At 48.7% G+C, this 16,718-nt stretch overlaps 1 protein-coding gene across 2 annotated transcripts in view; it reads right to left on the bottom strand.

Annotated features, from left to right (window-relative positions):
• LOC124787908 (DNA repair and recombination protein RAD54B-like) overlaps positions 1 to 15,416 on the bottom strand; it is a 332,405-nt gene extending 316,989 nt beyond the window's left edge. For both annotated transcript variants that reach the window (XM_047254891.1, XM_047254890.1), the window contains exon 1: positions 15,093 to 15,416. In XM_047254891.1, coding sequence (XP_047110847.1) covers positions 15,093 to 15,192 — 100 coding nt within the window. In that variant the 5' untranslated portion in view covers positions 15,193 to 15,416. The remainder of the gene's footprint in view (positions 1 to 15,092) is intronic.
• Positions 15,417 to 16,718: the final 1,302 nt, after the last annotated feature.

Genomic DNA, 16,718 nt, shown 5'->3' on the forward strand with positions numbered 1-16,718 from the left:
CGGGGGGGAGGGGGAGAGAGGGACGGGGGGGAGGGGGAGAGAGGGACGGGGGGGAGGGGGAGAGAGGGACGGGGGGGAGGGGGAGAGAGGGACGGGGGGGAGGGGGAGAGAGGGACGGGGGGGAGGGGGAGAGAGGGACGGGGGGGAGGGGGAGAGAGGGACGGGGGGAGGGGGAGAGAGGGACGGGGGGGAGGGGGAGAGAGGGACGGGGGGGGAGGGGGAGAGAGGAACGGGGGGGAGGGGGAGAGAGGGACGGGGGGAGGGGGAGAGAGGGACGGGGGGAGGGGGAGAGAGGGACGGGGGGAGGGGGAGAGAGGGACGGGGGGAGGGGGAGAGAGGGACGGGGGGGAGGGGGAGAGGGGGAGGGGGAGAGAGGGACGGGGGGGAGGGGGAGAGAGGGACGGGGGGAGGGGGAGAGAGGGACGGGGGGAGGGGGAGAGAGGGACGGGGGGAGGGGGAGAGAGGGACGGGGGGAGGGGGAGAGAGGGACGGGGGGAGGGGGAGAGAGGGACGGGGGGAGGGGGAGAGAGGGACGGGGGGAGGGGGAGAGAGGGACGGGGGGAGGGGGAGAGAGGGACGGGGGGGAGTGAGAGGGGGACGGGGGGGAATGAGAGGGGGACGGGGGGGAATGAGAGGGGGACGGGGGGGAATGAGAGGGGGACGGGGGGGAGTGAGAGGGGGACGGGGGGGAGTGAGAGGGACGGGGGGGAGTGAGAGGGACGGGGGGGAGTGAGAGGGACGGGGGGGAGTGAGAGGGACGGGGGGGAGTGAGAGGGACGGGGGGGAGTGAGAGGGACGGGGGGGAGTGAGAGGGACGGGGGGGAGTGAGAGCGATGGGGGGGGGGAGTGAGAGGGACGGGGGAGAGTGAGAGGGTGATGAGGTGTTGGGAAGAGGTAGATGGAAAAGAGCTAGAGGGGGCAGAGGGCGCAGAGGGCGCAGAGGGGGCAGAGGGGGCAGAGGGCGCAGAGGGGGGCAGAGGGCGCAGAGGGGGCAGAGGGGGCAGAGGGCGCAGAGGGCGCAGAGGGGGCAGAGGGCGCAGAGGGGGCAGAGGGGGCAGAGGGTGGAGAGGGGCAGAGGGTGGAGAGGGGCAGAGGGTGGAGAGGGGCAGAGGGTGGAGAGGGGCAGAGGGTGGAGAGGGGCAGAGGGTGGAGAGGGGCAGAGGGTGGAGAGGGGCAGAGGGTGGAGAGGGGCAGAGGGGTGAGAGGGGTGAGAGGGGTGAGAGGGGTGAGAGGGGTGAGAGGGGTGAGAGGGGTGAGAGGGGTGAGAGGGGTGAGAGGGGTGAGAGGGGTGAGAGGGGGGAGAAAGGGAGGGGGAGAGGGGGGAGAAAGGGAGGGGGAGAGGGGGAGACGTGGAGAGGGGGAGACGGGGAGAGGGGGAGAGGGGGAGAGTAGGGGGGAGAGAGAAGGGGGAAAGGGGAGAGAGCAGGGGGGAGAGGGGAGAGAGAAGGGTGGGAGGGGGAGAGAGAAGAGGGGGAGAGGGGAGGAAGGGGGGAGAGAGGGGAGAGAAGGGGGGAGAGATGGGAGAGAAGGGGGGAGAGAGGGGAGAGAAGGGGGGAGAGAGGGGAGAGAAGGGTGGGAGAGAGGGGAGAGAAGGGTGGGAGAGAGGGGAGAGAAGGGTGGGAGAGGGGAGAGAAGGGTGGGAGAGGGGAGAGAAGGGTGGGAGAGGGGAGAGAAGGGTGGGAGAGGGGAGAGAAGGGGGGAGAGGGGAGAGAAGGGGGGAGAGGGGAGAGAAGGGGGGAGAGGGGAGAGAAGGGGGGAGAGGGGAGAGAAGGGGGAGAGGGGTGAGAAGGGGGGAGAGGGGTGAGAAGGGGGGAGAAGGGGGAGAAGGGGGGAGAAGGGGGGAGAAGGGGGAGGAGGTTAGGGGCACAGGGGGAGAAGGAGGGGAGGGGGACAATGGGGAGAAGGAGGGGAGGGGGGAAACGGGGAGAAGGAGGGGAGGGGGAAACGGGGAGAAGGAGGGGAGGGGGAAACGGGGAGAAGGAGGGGAGGGGGAAACGGGGAGAAGGAGGGGAGGGGGAAACGGGGAGAAGGAGGGGAGGGGGAAACGGGGAGAAGGAGGGGAGGGGGAAACGGGGAGGGGTAAACGGGGGAGGGGAGGGGGAGGGGCAAACGGCGGAGGGGAGGGGGAAACGGCGGAGGGGAGGGGGAAACGGCGGAGGGGAGGGGGAAACGGCGGAGGGGAGGGGGAAACGGCGGAGGGGAGTGGGAAACGGGGAAGGGGAGTGGCAAACGGGGAAGGGGAGGGGGAAATGGGGAAGGGGAGGGGGAAATGGGGAAGGGGAGGGGGAAATGGGGAAGGGGAGGGGGAAATGGGGAAGGGGAGGGGGAAATGGGGAAGGGGTGGGGGAAATGGGGAAGGGGAGGGGGAAATGGGGAAGGGGAGGGGTAAATGGGGAAGGGGAGGGGTAAATGGGGAAGGGGAGGGGTAAATGGGGAAGGGGAGGGGGAAAGGAGGAGGGGGAAATGGGGAAGGGGAGGGGGAAAGGAGGAGGGGGAAGGTGGAGGGCAGAAGCACGAGGGTGCAAGGGAGGAGATGGAAGGGGGAGGATTGAGGGGGGAGATGGAGGGGGAGGGGTGGGGATTGTGATGGGTGGAGAGAGTGGGGACTGTGGAGGGGGAGGGGACTGTGGAGGTGGAGGGGACACTGGAGGTGGAGGGGACTGTGGAGGTGGAGGGGATTGTGGAGGGGGAGGGGATTGTGGAGGGGGAGGGGATTGTGGAGGGGGAGGGGATTGTGGAGGGGGAGGGGATTGTGGAGGGGGAGGGGATTGTGGAGGGGGAGGGGATTGTGGAGTGGGAGGGGATTGTGGAGGGGGAGGGGATTGTGGAGGGGGAGGGGATTGTGGAGGGGGAGGGGATTGTGGAGGGGGAGGGGATTGTGGAGGGGGAGGGGATTGTGGAGGGGGATGGACAGGGGGTGGGGATTTTGGAGGGGGAGGGGGTGGGGATTGTGGAGGGGGAGCGGGTGCCGGGAGAGGGGGGCTGGGAAGAGCCACGGGGGCGTAGGGAGAGCCCTGCGGGGTGTTCGGGGAGAGCCCCGGGGGTGCGGGGAAAGCCCCGTGGGGGGGGGGCCGAGTGGGGAGGCAGGGGGGGGCGGGGACAGACCCAGGGGATCGGTTGGATGCGGAGAGAGGGGGGATGGGGAGAGAGTGGGTGAGAGGGGGCAGAGGGGGCAGAGGGGGCAGAGGAGGGAGGGGGACGGGGCGGGGCGGGGGGGGCAGGGGGACGGGGCAGGGGGACGGGGCAGGGGGACGGGGCAGGGGGACGGGGCAGGGGGACGGGGCAGGGGCAGGGGCAGGGGCAGGGGCAGGGGGACGGGGCAGGGGGACGGGGCAGGGGTATTGGGATGGGGCAGAGGGAGGGATTGGATGGTTGATTGGTTTGTGATATAAAGGGACCAAACCACAGGAACATTAGTCCGTTTTTCCTGATGCAAGCAAGACTCAAGGTACAAAAACACCCAAAGTACGTTTGAGAAATTAAAAGGGGGAAAAGGATGGGGAAATACATCTAAAAAGAAAACGAATGGAACAAACAAAAAATGGGGAAGTGTACACTACATGGAAAAATACAAGAAGATATTAAAACCATAGGGCAGATGGTCTGGGCTGGCTGATCACAATAATAAGAGGATGAGCCAGCCACTCTGCAACACATTAAAATGTCTACCCCAGACAAGGCAAGATGAACACATGTAGGGAAAAGATGACCACCAAGACAGACAAATGCAAAGAAAGAGTGACAGAGTTAAAATGGAGGGAAGATGGCGGCCTCGGAGAGAAGGCTAAATGCTATCCACATCAAGAGGGTATTTGCCTGGTTTGAGCACTGGAATGATGGTGCTCTCTCACCATTGCGATGGAAAGATGCCATCGCAGGAGATCCTCTTGAAGATGATGAGGAGATGTCACTTGTAGTCGGACGAGATATGTTTGATCCTCTGACTGTGGATATAACTGGACCAGGAGCTGCATTGGGGCAATGTGCAAGGACGCTAAGAAGCTCTCACTCTGTAACTGGAGTGTTATGGGGTTCACTGTGACTTTCAGTGAACGGGAGAGCTCTCCTTTCCATCCACCATTTGAGGGTGCAAAATGCTGGGGGATAATTCTCCAATGCTCCAGTACAGTGCTCAGTAAAGTGCTCGGCAATTGTGTTTGCATTGGTAGATAACACGCCATTGATGTTAATGCCAGTGACACCTGTCGGGTTCTGGTACCCACAAACATTTGGTCTTCATCCAGAATTGGGAAGGTGAAGTATCGCACCCAATGGTCGAGACGTACGTCTCCCAGCATTCTTGTTTCCGTGGTTTTATAAGCTGTTCTATTAGGTGCTCTAGGGAAGGGTGCTACTTATGTCACTGTATATCTCGCCAATACTCTTTAATGGTCTCAGCAATTTCTGGCAACCACCAAGGTACTGACTTTCGCCTGGGGTAGCATAAAGAACAAGGGACTGTGTTTTGTGCCCCAGAAACGATCATTCTAGTGACCTGCTCAACTGCCACATCTATGGTACCATGTGGGGGGGGATTCAGCAGTGACAGCAGAGGTAAAAGCTTCCCAGTCTGCCATGTTTAAAGTCCACCTTGGTAGACATCTGGGGGAATGGCACTTGGGGAGTGACAGCAAGATGGGAAGTGGTCACCACCACACAAGTCATCGTGGGCTCTCCAGTGGACAGATTAGAGAAGTCCTGGGCTGTAGAGGGATAAATCAATGGCCAAGTAAGTGCCATGAGCCACACTGAAATGTGTGGGGGGCCCAGTATTTAAGAGACATTTAAGAGGCAGAGGTCGAGTTAAGACAGGAAAGTTTTGACATCTCTACCTCAGCCAGTATGCACAGTGCCACCCAACAAGGGGTTATGGGCATTAAAATCTCCCAAAAGTAGGAAAGGTTTAGGGAGTCGATCAATCAGTGCAGCCAATGCATAGACACTAACTCTACCTGATACACTATTATAGTCGCTACGGTTCTTCTAATATCTCCTACAAACGCGAAGGGTAGGGGTTCGCATTGTTGGGAACCAGGTTTCCTGGAGGGAAATGCAGAGAGCAGGTGTAAAGCTTAACAGTTGCCATAGCTAAGCCAGGTGGTGGAAAAAACCGCAGCAATTCCACTGGAGGGTGACATTATCGTGAGGCTGGAAAGGCATGAAGTGCACAAGGAAGCAGGTTACGCCTCAGGGTCACCTGCTGCCACCAACTGAGTATTTGTATCTCTTCCTATTGTGGATGAGGCATGAGCAAGATCCAGGTCCTCAGGGGACGCTGAGATCTCCACCTCATCCACAGGTGCAGAATCGGCAGGAAGTGGTGATGCTGGAGCCACTGGAGGGTCCTTTTTCTTAGCAGACTCCTTTGTTTACTTTACCTTTCACTTCTCTTCAGGGGGTGGCTGGGAGGACTTCTCCAAAGTAGCTTCAGGCACTGAGGAAGACTGTAAAACTCGTCGTCCAGCAGCTTTTGGCTCCTTTAGCCACTGGCGAGTGTCCGCTGTGTCATTAGTAGAGACCTTGGGAGAGAGGGTCCCAAGGGACCCCTTCCGCAAGAGAGGAGCTGGAGGAGGCTGTTGCTTCTCTGGCTGGGGGAGAGGAGGGGGGGGGGACCAATGTCATCTGTGTTTGGGGAGGGGGGGCTTTTCCTGAAGTATCAATGGAAGGAGATTTTTCCCCTATCACCAAGGGGGCAGATGTATTCTGGAGGCTCGGAGAGCCCACTGTAGCGGCACAAGTGTGTGGTACGACTGGTACCTGTGACAGCGATGCTACTGTAGCTGCAGCATATGTGGACGTCAACCGAACAGGGTATAACTTCAAATTTACATTTAGCCTCTTGGTAAGGCAATCAGTCCAGGGTCTTGTACTCCATGATTTTGCGCTCCATTTGGTGTACTGTGCAGTCAGGCGAGCAGGGAGAGTGCTGCTCTCCACAGTTGATACAAGTGAGAGGTGAAGCATGCAGAGTATCTGGGTGCAGTGGATGTTCGCAGTCTTGACATGTGGCGCTAGTTGTGCAGTGAGAAGATGTGCCCCAATATCCAGCACTTAAAGCACCGCATAGGGGGAGGGACGTATGGTTTATCATCACAGTGGTAAACCATCACCTTAACCTTTCAGGCGATGAATCACCCTCAAAGGACAAGATGAAAGCACTGGTAGCAACCCTGTTGTCTTTTCCCTGTAAATGCGCCAGATTAAATGAACACCCCGAGATTCTAGATTGGTGCGGAGTGTATCATCAGACTGCAAGAGGAGGTCACGATGGAAAACAATCCTATGGACCATGTTGAGGCTTTTATGGGGAGAGGTGGAAAAAGGAATATCACCCAGCCAGTCACATGCAACTAACGCCTGGGACTGGGACGGGGATGCTTTCTGAATCAAGACTGCACCACCTCTGATCTTTGACAGGGCTGTCACTGCCCCAAACATATAATCAAGATGTTCAACAAAAAATTGAGGCTTCGTAGGTAGCAATTCTGCTACAGACTAAATATCAAGACCAATATGGCTCTCTTCTTTCTGTAGCCCTAGCTTCCTCTCATGGTGTAGCGAATGAGGGAAACAATTTAGGGTCGTATCTTTCAACATTGTACTCTGTCTTGCCCTTCTTATAGACTGCTGGCAACATACGGTCACTAGCAAGAGATGACTTAGTCCGCTTCACTGCGGGTCATCCACCCTGATGCCACCCACTCCGATCAGGGGCTCTCCCCACGTGTACCACCCAGCCACAGCAAAGGCAACCTGGCATGATGGCCATTCCCGGGAGTCCTGATGCCCCAGGAAGACAGGCATCTACTCCTTGGCATATGTGGCAAGTTTACAGCTCAGGCATCAGCAGTGTGATCCCTGTGTTGTCAGTGGGCTATAACCAAATGGGTACATGATGGCCCCACCACAAAGGACTGACTACCATGATGGTTATTGGGTGCAGAGAAATCCAATATTGTCATGGGGGCAATAGAGGACAGGAGACAACGGAAGCAGATGACATACCCTCGCCGAAATAGCTGAATTGCAGGTGGAGATGCAAAGCTATGACAAGAGGTTCAGGAGATCAAATCCAGGGGCACTATAGATAACTCACACACCACGTAATGCATCCTTTCCCATAAGCCTGCGATGGATGGATGGATGGATGGATGGATGGATGGATGGATGGATGGATGGGGCAGATGGAGGGAGGGTGGGAGGGAGGGGACAGAGGGAGGGATGGAGGGAGGGGGCGGAGGGAGGGATGGAGGGAGGGAGGGAGGGAGGGAGGGGGTAGAGGGAGGGACAGGGTGAGAATGTGTTATGTTGTGGGAAGCAAGGAACTGGGAACAGCATGTATGGGAAGCTCAATGTCAAGACAGGAGAGCGAAAAGACGGGGAAGCAAAGTGGCAAAAGAGCGTAGGATGGGGGTAAGGATAGGACAACTGAGGATGCGGATAAAAGTGTATCCAGAATGAATCTTTCACTATTCAGCAAAGTGTCTGCTTTTCTGGAACTCCATACCAATTATAAGTGTGTGACACACCTGGACTTGAATCTGGAATTTAACCTTACTTTTGTTTTGGTTTTAGGGCACAAAACTGCTATGGTCATTAGCGCCCGGTCTGTGACTTAGGAAAAGGTCAGAAACGAAAATGGAAACCAGCAGCAATGGGAACGAAACTCAAAAAATTGGAGAAACTAAAAACAGAAGGAAAGCTTAAAAAACCACTACAGAAAGGGGTTGGTTGTCCCCAAAAAGAGCTTCAAATGACTGACGTCATCTCACTGGCACTAATAAACTCGAGAACGCGATCGGCTGAGCGCGCGTCATCTGTTAAAATGGGGAGGGGGGGGTCTTAAAATGGGGAAGACAAAGCAAGGCCAGCCCAACCAAACCCACCCAAGGGCCGACAGTGGGCAGACAATGGCACGAAGCCATGAAAAGAATAGAGTAGTAGCAGTGAGCAGGGGAAGAGCAGATAGTGATGGCATACAAAAATAGGAGGTGTGACAGTGAAATCTAAAGGGGAAGCGATCCCAGCATCAATCAGAAGACTATCAACAGGGCTATTGCAAAAGGCACCAGTGGCTAAACAAAAACCACAATGGTGAACTGGGTCCAGGAGTGCGTAAGGGGCAGCTGATCCATAAACTTGACAACCATAGTCCGGGCGGGACAGAACAAATGCCCAGGAAAGGCAGAGAAGCGTTGAATGATCTGCACCCAAAGATCAACCCCAGAACAGGGTTGACCAATGGTCCGGCAGAGGCCATAAGTCCATTAATAGTGATGAGAAAAAGGAGAACAGTTAATATGGAGCCCTGCAGAATGCCAGACTTCTGGGTCCACAGAGAGCTAAGAACAGTGCCTATCCAAACTCTGAATGATAAATGGGACAGGAACTGATGAATAAAAATCAGGAGGGGCGACCCAAAGCCCCCACTCATGGAGCATAAGAGTGATGTCATGGCACCAAGTTGTCTTGCAGAGCTTATGAAGATTAAAGGAAACATGACTAGCTGGCAGCACTGAGGAAATGCCTGCCGAACTGCAGATTCCAATCAAAGCGGATGATCAATCAGAGGCCGTCCCTCCCGAAGGAAGCACTGGTAAGGAGACAAAAGATCCTGAGATTCAAGGATCCAATCGAGCCACCATCTGTTCTAGTAACTTGCAAGGGACACTGGTTTGAATGACTGGCCAGTAACTATCAAGGGACAACAGATGCTTGTCAGGCTTAAGGACAACAACCAAAATACTGTCTCTCCACTGAGAGGGGAAAATGACTTGGAGCCAAATATTGTTAAACACGAGGAGGAGATATTAACACTGTCGAGGATTGAGGTGTTGAAGCAATTGGTTATGGACGGAATCAGGGCAGGAGCTGAACAGTGCAAAGAAGGGAGAGCCAGAAGAAGCTCCCATTCAGTAAAAGGTTCATTGCAGCATTCCGCCTGACAAGGGGTAAAACATAAGCGGGAACTTTCCGGAGGAGGAAGGCAGCTGGATAGGAGGTTGATGCCAATAATGACACAAAATGTGTCATAATGTGCTCCGTGAGAACTGGCAGATCTTTGCAAATCCCATCTGGAAAGGCAAGGCCCATAATGGAAGACTGCCATTGGCACCTATGACAAAGGGACAGGAGAACCTGAAGAGGAGACAAAGCATTTCCAACACACCATCTTGCTCCATTTCATTAAGTAACGAGCTTTGGGGTGAAGAAAGTCATGGCTTTGGGGCGAAGATGTTTAAATGTCATAAGACCAGTGAAGGACGGGGGCCGCTTAAGATGTTGCAAGGCACAACAACAATTACAGACTGCAGTGGCAGTGGCTGTGGTCCACCGTAGAAGTGGCCAATGGTGAATGGGGCCCATTGAGTGGAGAATGGCAATGCTGGCAGCACGGATTATCTTATTGGACAGATCACGTACGACTTCATCAATACAACCGGCCAAAAAAGGTTTGAACATGACCTGGGAGGTATATTGAGGCCAGTCGGCACAACGAATGGCCCAGCAGGGTACCCAAGTCATGATCAATGTCATTGGCCTCAGCTGCCAGAGACAGTAGTCATGTGATGTTAGTTACATGTGCATGAATGTGTGTGAGTATGTTGTTTCATGCAGAAGAAGAGCTTTTGGCCAAAAGCTTATCTTGTGAGCAGTCTTTCTGCAGTGCTTGTCTCTGAGTCAACATCTCCACCATATGCTGAGTAGCAATGTATCTTTTTCATATATTTTCATTATTCCATCCTGGATTTTATATTGTCTGTTTTTACTACTAATCAAAATGTACAAGGTCCCAGGTGGCCTTTGGGATGGGAAAATGTTCCTAAACATGGAACAATCAGCAATGACCAACAGCATGACGATGCATAAAATAATGAAAACCACTGCATTAAATACACAATGTGAATCTACAGGTCATGTGGCCTGTAACAGACGTGTAATGATGACTTCTCCATTAGCAAACAAATCCACATTAGTTCCTCATTGGAATTTCTAGGAGAGAACTGCCAACAGGGCATGACCATACGAGAAAAAATAAATTGAAAAACCAGCAAAACAATGACATTCTAAAAGCAGATGCGAGAAATATTTGAAGTCTGAATGTGGTAGAAAATATGAGAAAGTAAATTCAAAGCTTAATTTGGGTACAGCACTAGACAGTGACAAGAAATGGAAAAATTAGATTTATAGTCAGATGAATATAGGGTAATGCCTTGAACTGCAGAAAATGGTGTAACAGTAAAATTTCTTATGACTAAGAAGGTAGGACAAAGAGTGAATCACTGAAAGCAGTTGAGTTATGTGAGTATTACCATCAAAATTGTCAGCAAACCAATGGCAACAACAATAGTTCAGGTACACAAGCCAAAATAACAAGCATGAAATGAAGAGGTAAGAGAGCTTATGAAGGTGCTGTATGAGTAACTCAGTGAGGAAAGGGAGATAATAATCTAATAATCATGGAAAACTAGAACAGTAATAGAGTAGAAAACAGACTTACGGGAGCACATGGACTTTGTGCTAGAAAGGAGAAAGGTTCTGAGGTCTGTAACGAATTTCAGCCAGAAAAAGCAAAGATACTGTTAAAGAATCACAAGAGGTGCAGGTATACTTGGAAAAGGCCGATGTTAGTGGGAAGATATACGGTGGGTTACATCATGGTCATACAAATATTTCAGAATCAGATATTTGATTTTAAGGCATACTCAGGAGCAAATATAGCCTCAGATCTCAATTTACTAACAACAAAAAGTAGACCGAGTTTCAGAAAATTACCAGGAAGCATCTATTTGTAAAGAAATCAGATACTGAAGTAGTGAGGAATGATGAGATGTCTTGAGATTTCTGAGGCTGTAGATACTGTTATAACCATTACTATAGTAGGTAGTTCAGTTGTAGATGAACAGACAAGCCTAAAAAGAGCAGTCACAAATATGGAACAAACTAGTGTAAGTACAAAGAGGGTAACTGCACAAAAGACTTATGTAACAGAAGAACTACTTCAAATTATTAAAAAAGTAAAGTAGGCCTAATACAATGGGAAGCCAAAGTGAAATGGCTACACGAAAAATATGAAGAAATCAAAAAGGAAATGGCCATCAAAAGACCAGATTCATCACATAGAAAAGCCAAAACAACTTTTGGTAAATTAAAAAGCAAAGGTGTCAATATTATGAGGGAGGGAGGGAGGGAGGGAGAGAAAGAAAGAAAGAAAGAAAGAAAGAAAGAAAGAAGAGAGAGAGTGCAGATGGGTGACAAGATTAATTTGAGGACCTCTTCAAGAGGAAGCAACAGTCTGTTCAGGTGATAGAAGAAACATGCGGTACATCGGAGGGTATAGAGAATCCAGTATTAGAGTCAGTGAGACGTGTGATCAAATACCGCAGAAAAGACACATGACATTCCCTCAGAAATTCGAAAATCATTGGACCAAAGGAAAAGTAAATTAGTACTCAAGTTATTGTGTATAAACTATGAGCCTACAGACATACCATCACATTTTTAAAAACATATCATCCACAAAAAAGGGTAGATAGATGTGAAAATTATCAAACGAGAAAGGGGAAGTAAATGAGGTTTTGTTACATGATCAGTTTGGCTTTGGGAAATCTACATTAGGCACCAGAAAGGCAGTTCTGATGTATGTTATAGCGTAAGCAAAACTTTAGTAAAACGAAAGCACCATCATAGGATTTGTCAACAGAAAAAGTGTGTGACAACGTAAAATGGTGCGAAAAGTTAAAATTCTCAGAAAAGGACATACAAGCTATTGGGAAAGACAGGTAATACATGCAACAGAGCAATAAGTATCAACAATCATGAACAAAGTGCTCAGATTGAAATGGTGCATACAGCAGGGATGCAGTCTCTTCCCTACTGATCAGCCTGCACACAAACAGCAATGAAGGAAATAAAAGAAAGGTTCAGCAGTGAGATTAACATTTAGGCTTGAATGAGCACAGAATATGGACTAAGAGTAAACTGAAGAAAGATTTAATTAGGCCTACAGAGAAAAATCAAAAATGAGACTAGTACTAAACCTATCGAAACTGGGGACCACATAGTAGACAAAATGAAGGAATTCTGCCATCTTTGAAGCAAAGTAACACATGATGGATGAAGCAAGGATGACACAAGAAACCTACTACTATCAAACATATGCCTTAATACAAGAAACTAATTTCTGAGAATGTGTGTGGGTTGCACAACACAGTATGGAAATGAATTGTGGACCATTGGGAAATTGGAAAAAAAGAGAATTGAAGAATTGGAGATGTGTTACAGACAGATGCTGAAAATTAAGAGGACTTAGATGACAACAAATTAGGATCTTCTCCACAAAATCGGCAAAAAATGTATATGTGGAAAACAATGCCTAGAAGAAGGGACTAGATAATAGGACATTTTAAGACAAGAGGGCACTACTTCCATGGTGCTACACTGGACTTACATTAATAATAATAATAATAATAATAATAATAATAATAATAATAATAATAATATTTTATTGTCGTTAAGCTTACAGAAACAATAGACAATGTCAAATTACAAAATATAAACAAAATTATATGCAGGAGTTATAAGTACAATATTACAATAGTTTCATAAATAGTCAATAGACAGGAAATACAACATATAAAGTGAGGTAGTACAACCAAATCAATCAGAACGTTCCAGTACAAAATACAGGAAAAAGTCAGAATACAGAATACCAAGACAGGAAAACTTATTATATACAAAGAAATATTAGGCTACATCAAATTATAATAACTGCTCTTTGCAACCGTGCAAAGAAAAACAGATTAATGGTTACTACGAGCTACTAACAAGTAGGTAACGAGAACTGCTAATGAAATAATTAATATTATTACTAGCTACTAACAAATAGGTAACTAGAACTGCTAATGAAATAATTAATACAGTATATCGGGAGCAGCCAAAGTTTATAATATTAGCCTATTTGTTTTTGACTGCAATCAAGAAATTCACCAAGAGTAAAAAGGATGCTCGACCAGCCACTCATACAGCTTTGGCTTGATCTTTTCAATAGGACGATCGAATTTACACAGAGAAAATTTATTGCAACTTTTGGAACCTATTACATGATAGCTTTTTAAATACTTAGTGAACCATTCTGATGCTTCACTGATGGTATTTTCTGTTATATTTTTTTAACAATTCAATGTCAGTGTCACTGTTGATAAAGATTGTATCGTCAGCATATAATATTGAATGGGAACTTACATTAGATGGTAAATCACTAATCATAATCAGAAAAAGCAGTGGGCCAAGCACTGAGCCCTGAGGCACACCACACGGGACATCGGCTACATTGGATCTATCTTCATTAATACAAACAATCTGTTTACAGTGCTCCAAAAAAGACCCAAGAATACCCAAGCCACTGTTTTGAAAACCTACAATCTCTAATTTACGCAGAAGTATCTTGTGGGTCACACAATCAAATGCTTTACTCAGATCACAAAAGGTGACCAGAGCAAACTCCTTATCTCCGAATACCTGGAGAACCTTTTTCACGAGCGAATCAATAGCATGAGTGGTCAATCTATTCTTCCTAAAACCAAACTGCTCATTGGAAATAATAGAATTATTATCTAGAAAGTTACACATTAGGCCTAGTTATCCATACTTTAGAAAAAGCAGGAGAACGACAGTTCTAACCCGCGTCCGGCCATCCTGATTCAGGTTTTCCGTGATTTTCCTAAACTGCTTCAGGCAAATGCCGGGATGGTTCCTTTGAAATGGTATGGACATCTTTCTTCCCCATCCCTCCCTAACCCAATGACCTTGCTCTTTGGTCCCCTCCCCCAAATCAACCAACCAACCTTCCATAGTACTAGAGCGAGCCACCAAGGGCATAATGGGCAGAGACTGGAAAGTATCCACTAAATAACTGAAGACATTGGAGTGAGATGCTCTCCAAGCCCCAAATGCATACTTAATATGTTTCAACATTAATGGATATCAATGATAGGATTCACTGTTAACATTGCCACCATCAGAGAAAGCAAGAAAAAAATAACAATCCAATGAGCACACAATACAAACTAAGAGTATACTAAAAGGAAGGCTGAATACTGATAAGTGACGACTTTAGGAATATACTACAGTCCCCTAAATACCACTCCCAAAAGGACCACAATGGCAACACCATGCTAACTATCACATGGACGGAGGCAGTTAAGCAATGATTTTTCTCCTGCTCCATGCTTGAATGGAACAAGAAGAAATCCCAACATTAGAAGAGCATTTAGTAAGGCCATTCAAATTTACTGACACCTTAATAATAATCTAATTATTCACACAAGCAAGCAGAGCATCATATTCTTCATTGAACAGTCCCAAAAGAAGGTAATCAGGTGAACTGAGTGTTTCTGAACTTCCGATAACTTACTGAAGAACGTATTGGGTACGTTTCTTACACGGAAAACTTACATTTCAAGCTCTGCTCATAAATTCATAATTACACGATTCTAAAATTTGCAGTTGGGCAATATTGTCACTGAGATATGTGGGAGTGATAACATAAGAGGGTATGAACTGGATTCTTATCTCTGTTACAACTAAAGTAAAATTTCAGTATAGTTCACTTCATTGGTAGCACAACCAGACTGAAAAAAAAATAAAAAAATTGTCTACTGAAACAATTTTTGCAACTGTTCTAGGATATTCATTCCGACATTCTGCGAAGTATTTGACAGTCAACTTTCACACATGCGCATAAGGCGTCTTGTTGAAGCACGTATGGCATTGAAATAGCCGCTAAGTTCTGCAAGTGAAAACTCATTAAGCGAAGGGAGAGTGTGTAATGATTTGCTTGTACGCAAGTGCGCCGAATGTGAATGAACCTTGTAGATGTGATTCGTTTACAACATACGTTATCACAGTTTTTAGGTACATATATCACATTAACGCTTCGCTAAGTGCCAATCTTTACGTTAATAGACATACAAATAACACATTAACACCTAGTGGAAGATAACATGGGAAATATAAAAACATGTGTACTTGGCCCTATAGTTAAATGTGTTCGTTTGCGACTTTTCAATAAATTCTCCTTTCCTACTCACCTAAGTTTCTAACAGAAGCTTGGGGAAAACCCGCTTTGTTCACGTTACCTGCCACTCCACCCTCACTGTATTTTACAGACGGTGCGGCCGAGCGTCTCATTCTTTATTATTGCTCTATTAACAGCACTTCAAATGTACTTCAGGATAACACACGATAGTTTCACATAACCACATTGCCTACTTCTATTCGAACTTGTTTTACCCGCGCACCAATGTGACATCAAAACATACTAAATCAGAAGCAAAGATGTTGTTATACTCGTCAGGTCATTACAGTCTATGGTAGCACAGGCAAGACAGTGGTATCACGGAAGGATCTGTCTACGTAAATATCTTCACAAACGTCTGTGCATGCGATAAGTTGCCGCAAATCTCGACACTCACCATCTGTCGATAAAGCAACGAACTTTCAGTGACAAGCGGCTACTCTATCGCGAATAATATTTCAGTTCACGACAGTTAAATTCATGAAATTCTTCTGTGGTCTATGTGGTATCGTCCGAGGAGCGGGGTGTCAATGCAAGGTTGGTACATTGCAAGGAAACACAGGAAAGTATAATCGCTGTGAGCTACATCAACGAATGAACAACACCGACGTAGCCATGCCTTTTAGGGCTTCGCTACGCCCCCCGTAATCGATGGTTTACTTGTGGTTGAGCAGAGGAACGCTCGCTAAACAGGTGACGGTTGAGCTAGCGATGTCGAGACATGTTGACATGCTAGCGTTCGCGGCCGAGGCAGCCAGCCAGCCAGCCTGGCCGCTTCGGAGCCGACCGATCGCCCACCAGCCGGGCTTGACCCACCGTCGGCCCCATCGCCCGATTCCTGCGAAGTTACTGGACCTAAATTCGAAGGTGGATGCTTCTTCTGATAATTATCGTTGCCATTATTTCTGTTGCCCTGGTGTACTCTAGCTAAGTTGGCCTCATGTCTTTTAAATTATTATTACTATTCCTTTTGTAATTATGATTTTCACTTTGGTGTACGCTCTCGCTGCAGTCTTTATTTAAGACATCAAGTGCGTCCACAAAGAAAAATAATTCTTCTACTATTTTCCACGCCCTACATAATATATCTTTCCTCGCATAAATGGGTAATCATCTTATTAAAATTCTCAATAATCCCTCTTCTTCCATTGGCTTATCTGAGTACTTCGCCCATGTTAAATGCCAGTGGAAGTACTTTCTCATTGTTCCACACGTATTATTGTAATACTTTGAGGCCCACAAATGAGATAACAGTCTTTCCTGCGCACTAGCAGACCAGTATTTTTCCTTAAATTTCTTCTGGAAGTCTCCCCAAGAAGAAAAGGTTCAAATGGCTCTGAGCACTATGGGACTTAACTTCTGAGGTCATCAGTCCCCTAGAACTTAGAGCTACTTAAACCTAACTAACCTAAGGACATCACACACAGCCATGCCCAAGGGAGGATTCGAACCTGCTACCGTAGCGGTCGCGCGGTTCCAGACTGTAGCGCCTAGAACTGCTCGGTCACCACAGCCGGCAAGAAGAAAAGTTCTCGATATTTACAGTACTCCACTCTGAGGGTTCCCTCAAAAGGTACCCCACAGCAAGTTCAATTTTCTTAGAATCTTACCAGTTCTTTGGCAAGACCTGATTGAACTT

The sequence above is a fragment of the Schistocerca piceifrons genome, chromosome 3 (assembly GCF_021461385.2).
Source record: "Schistocerca piceifrons isolate TAMUIC-IGC-003096 chromosome 3, iqSchPice1.1, whole genome shotgun sequence".
NCBI classification, from domain to species: domain Eukaryota; kingdom Metazoa; phylum Arthropoda; class Insecta; order Orthoptera; family Acrididae; genus Schistocerca; species Schistocerca piceifrons.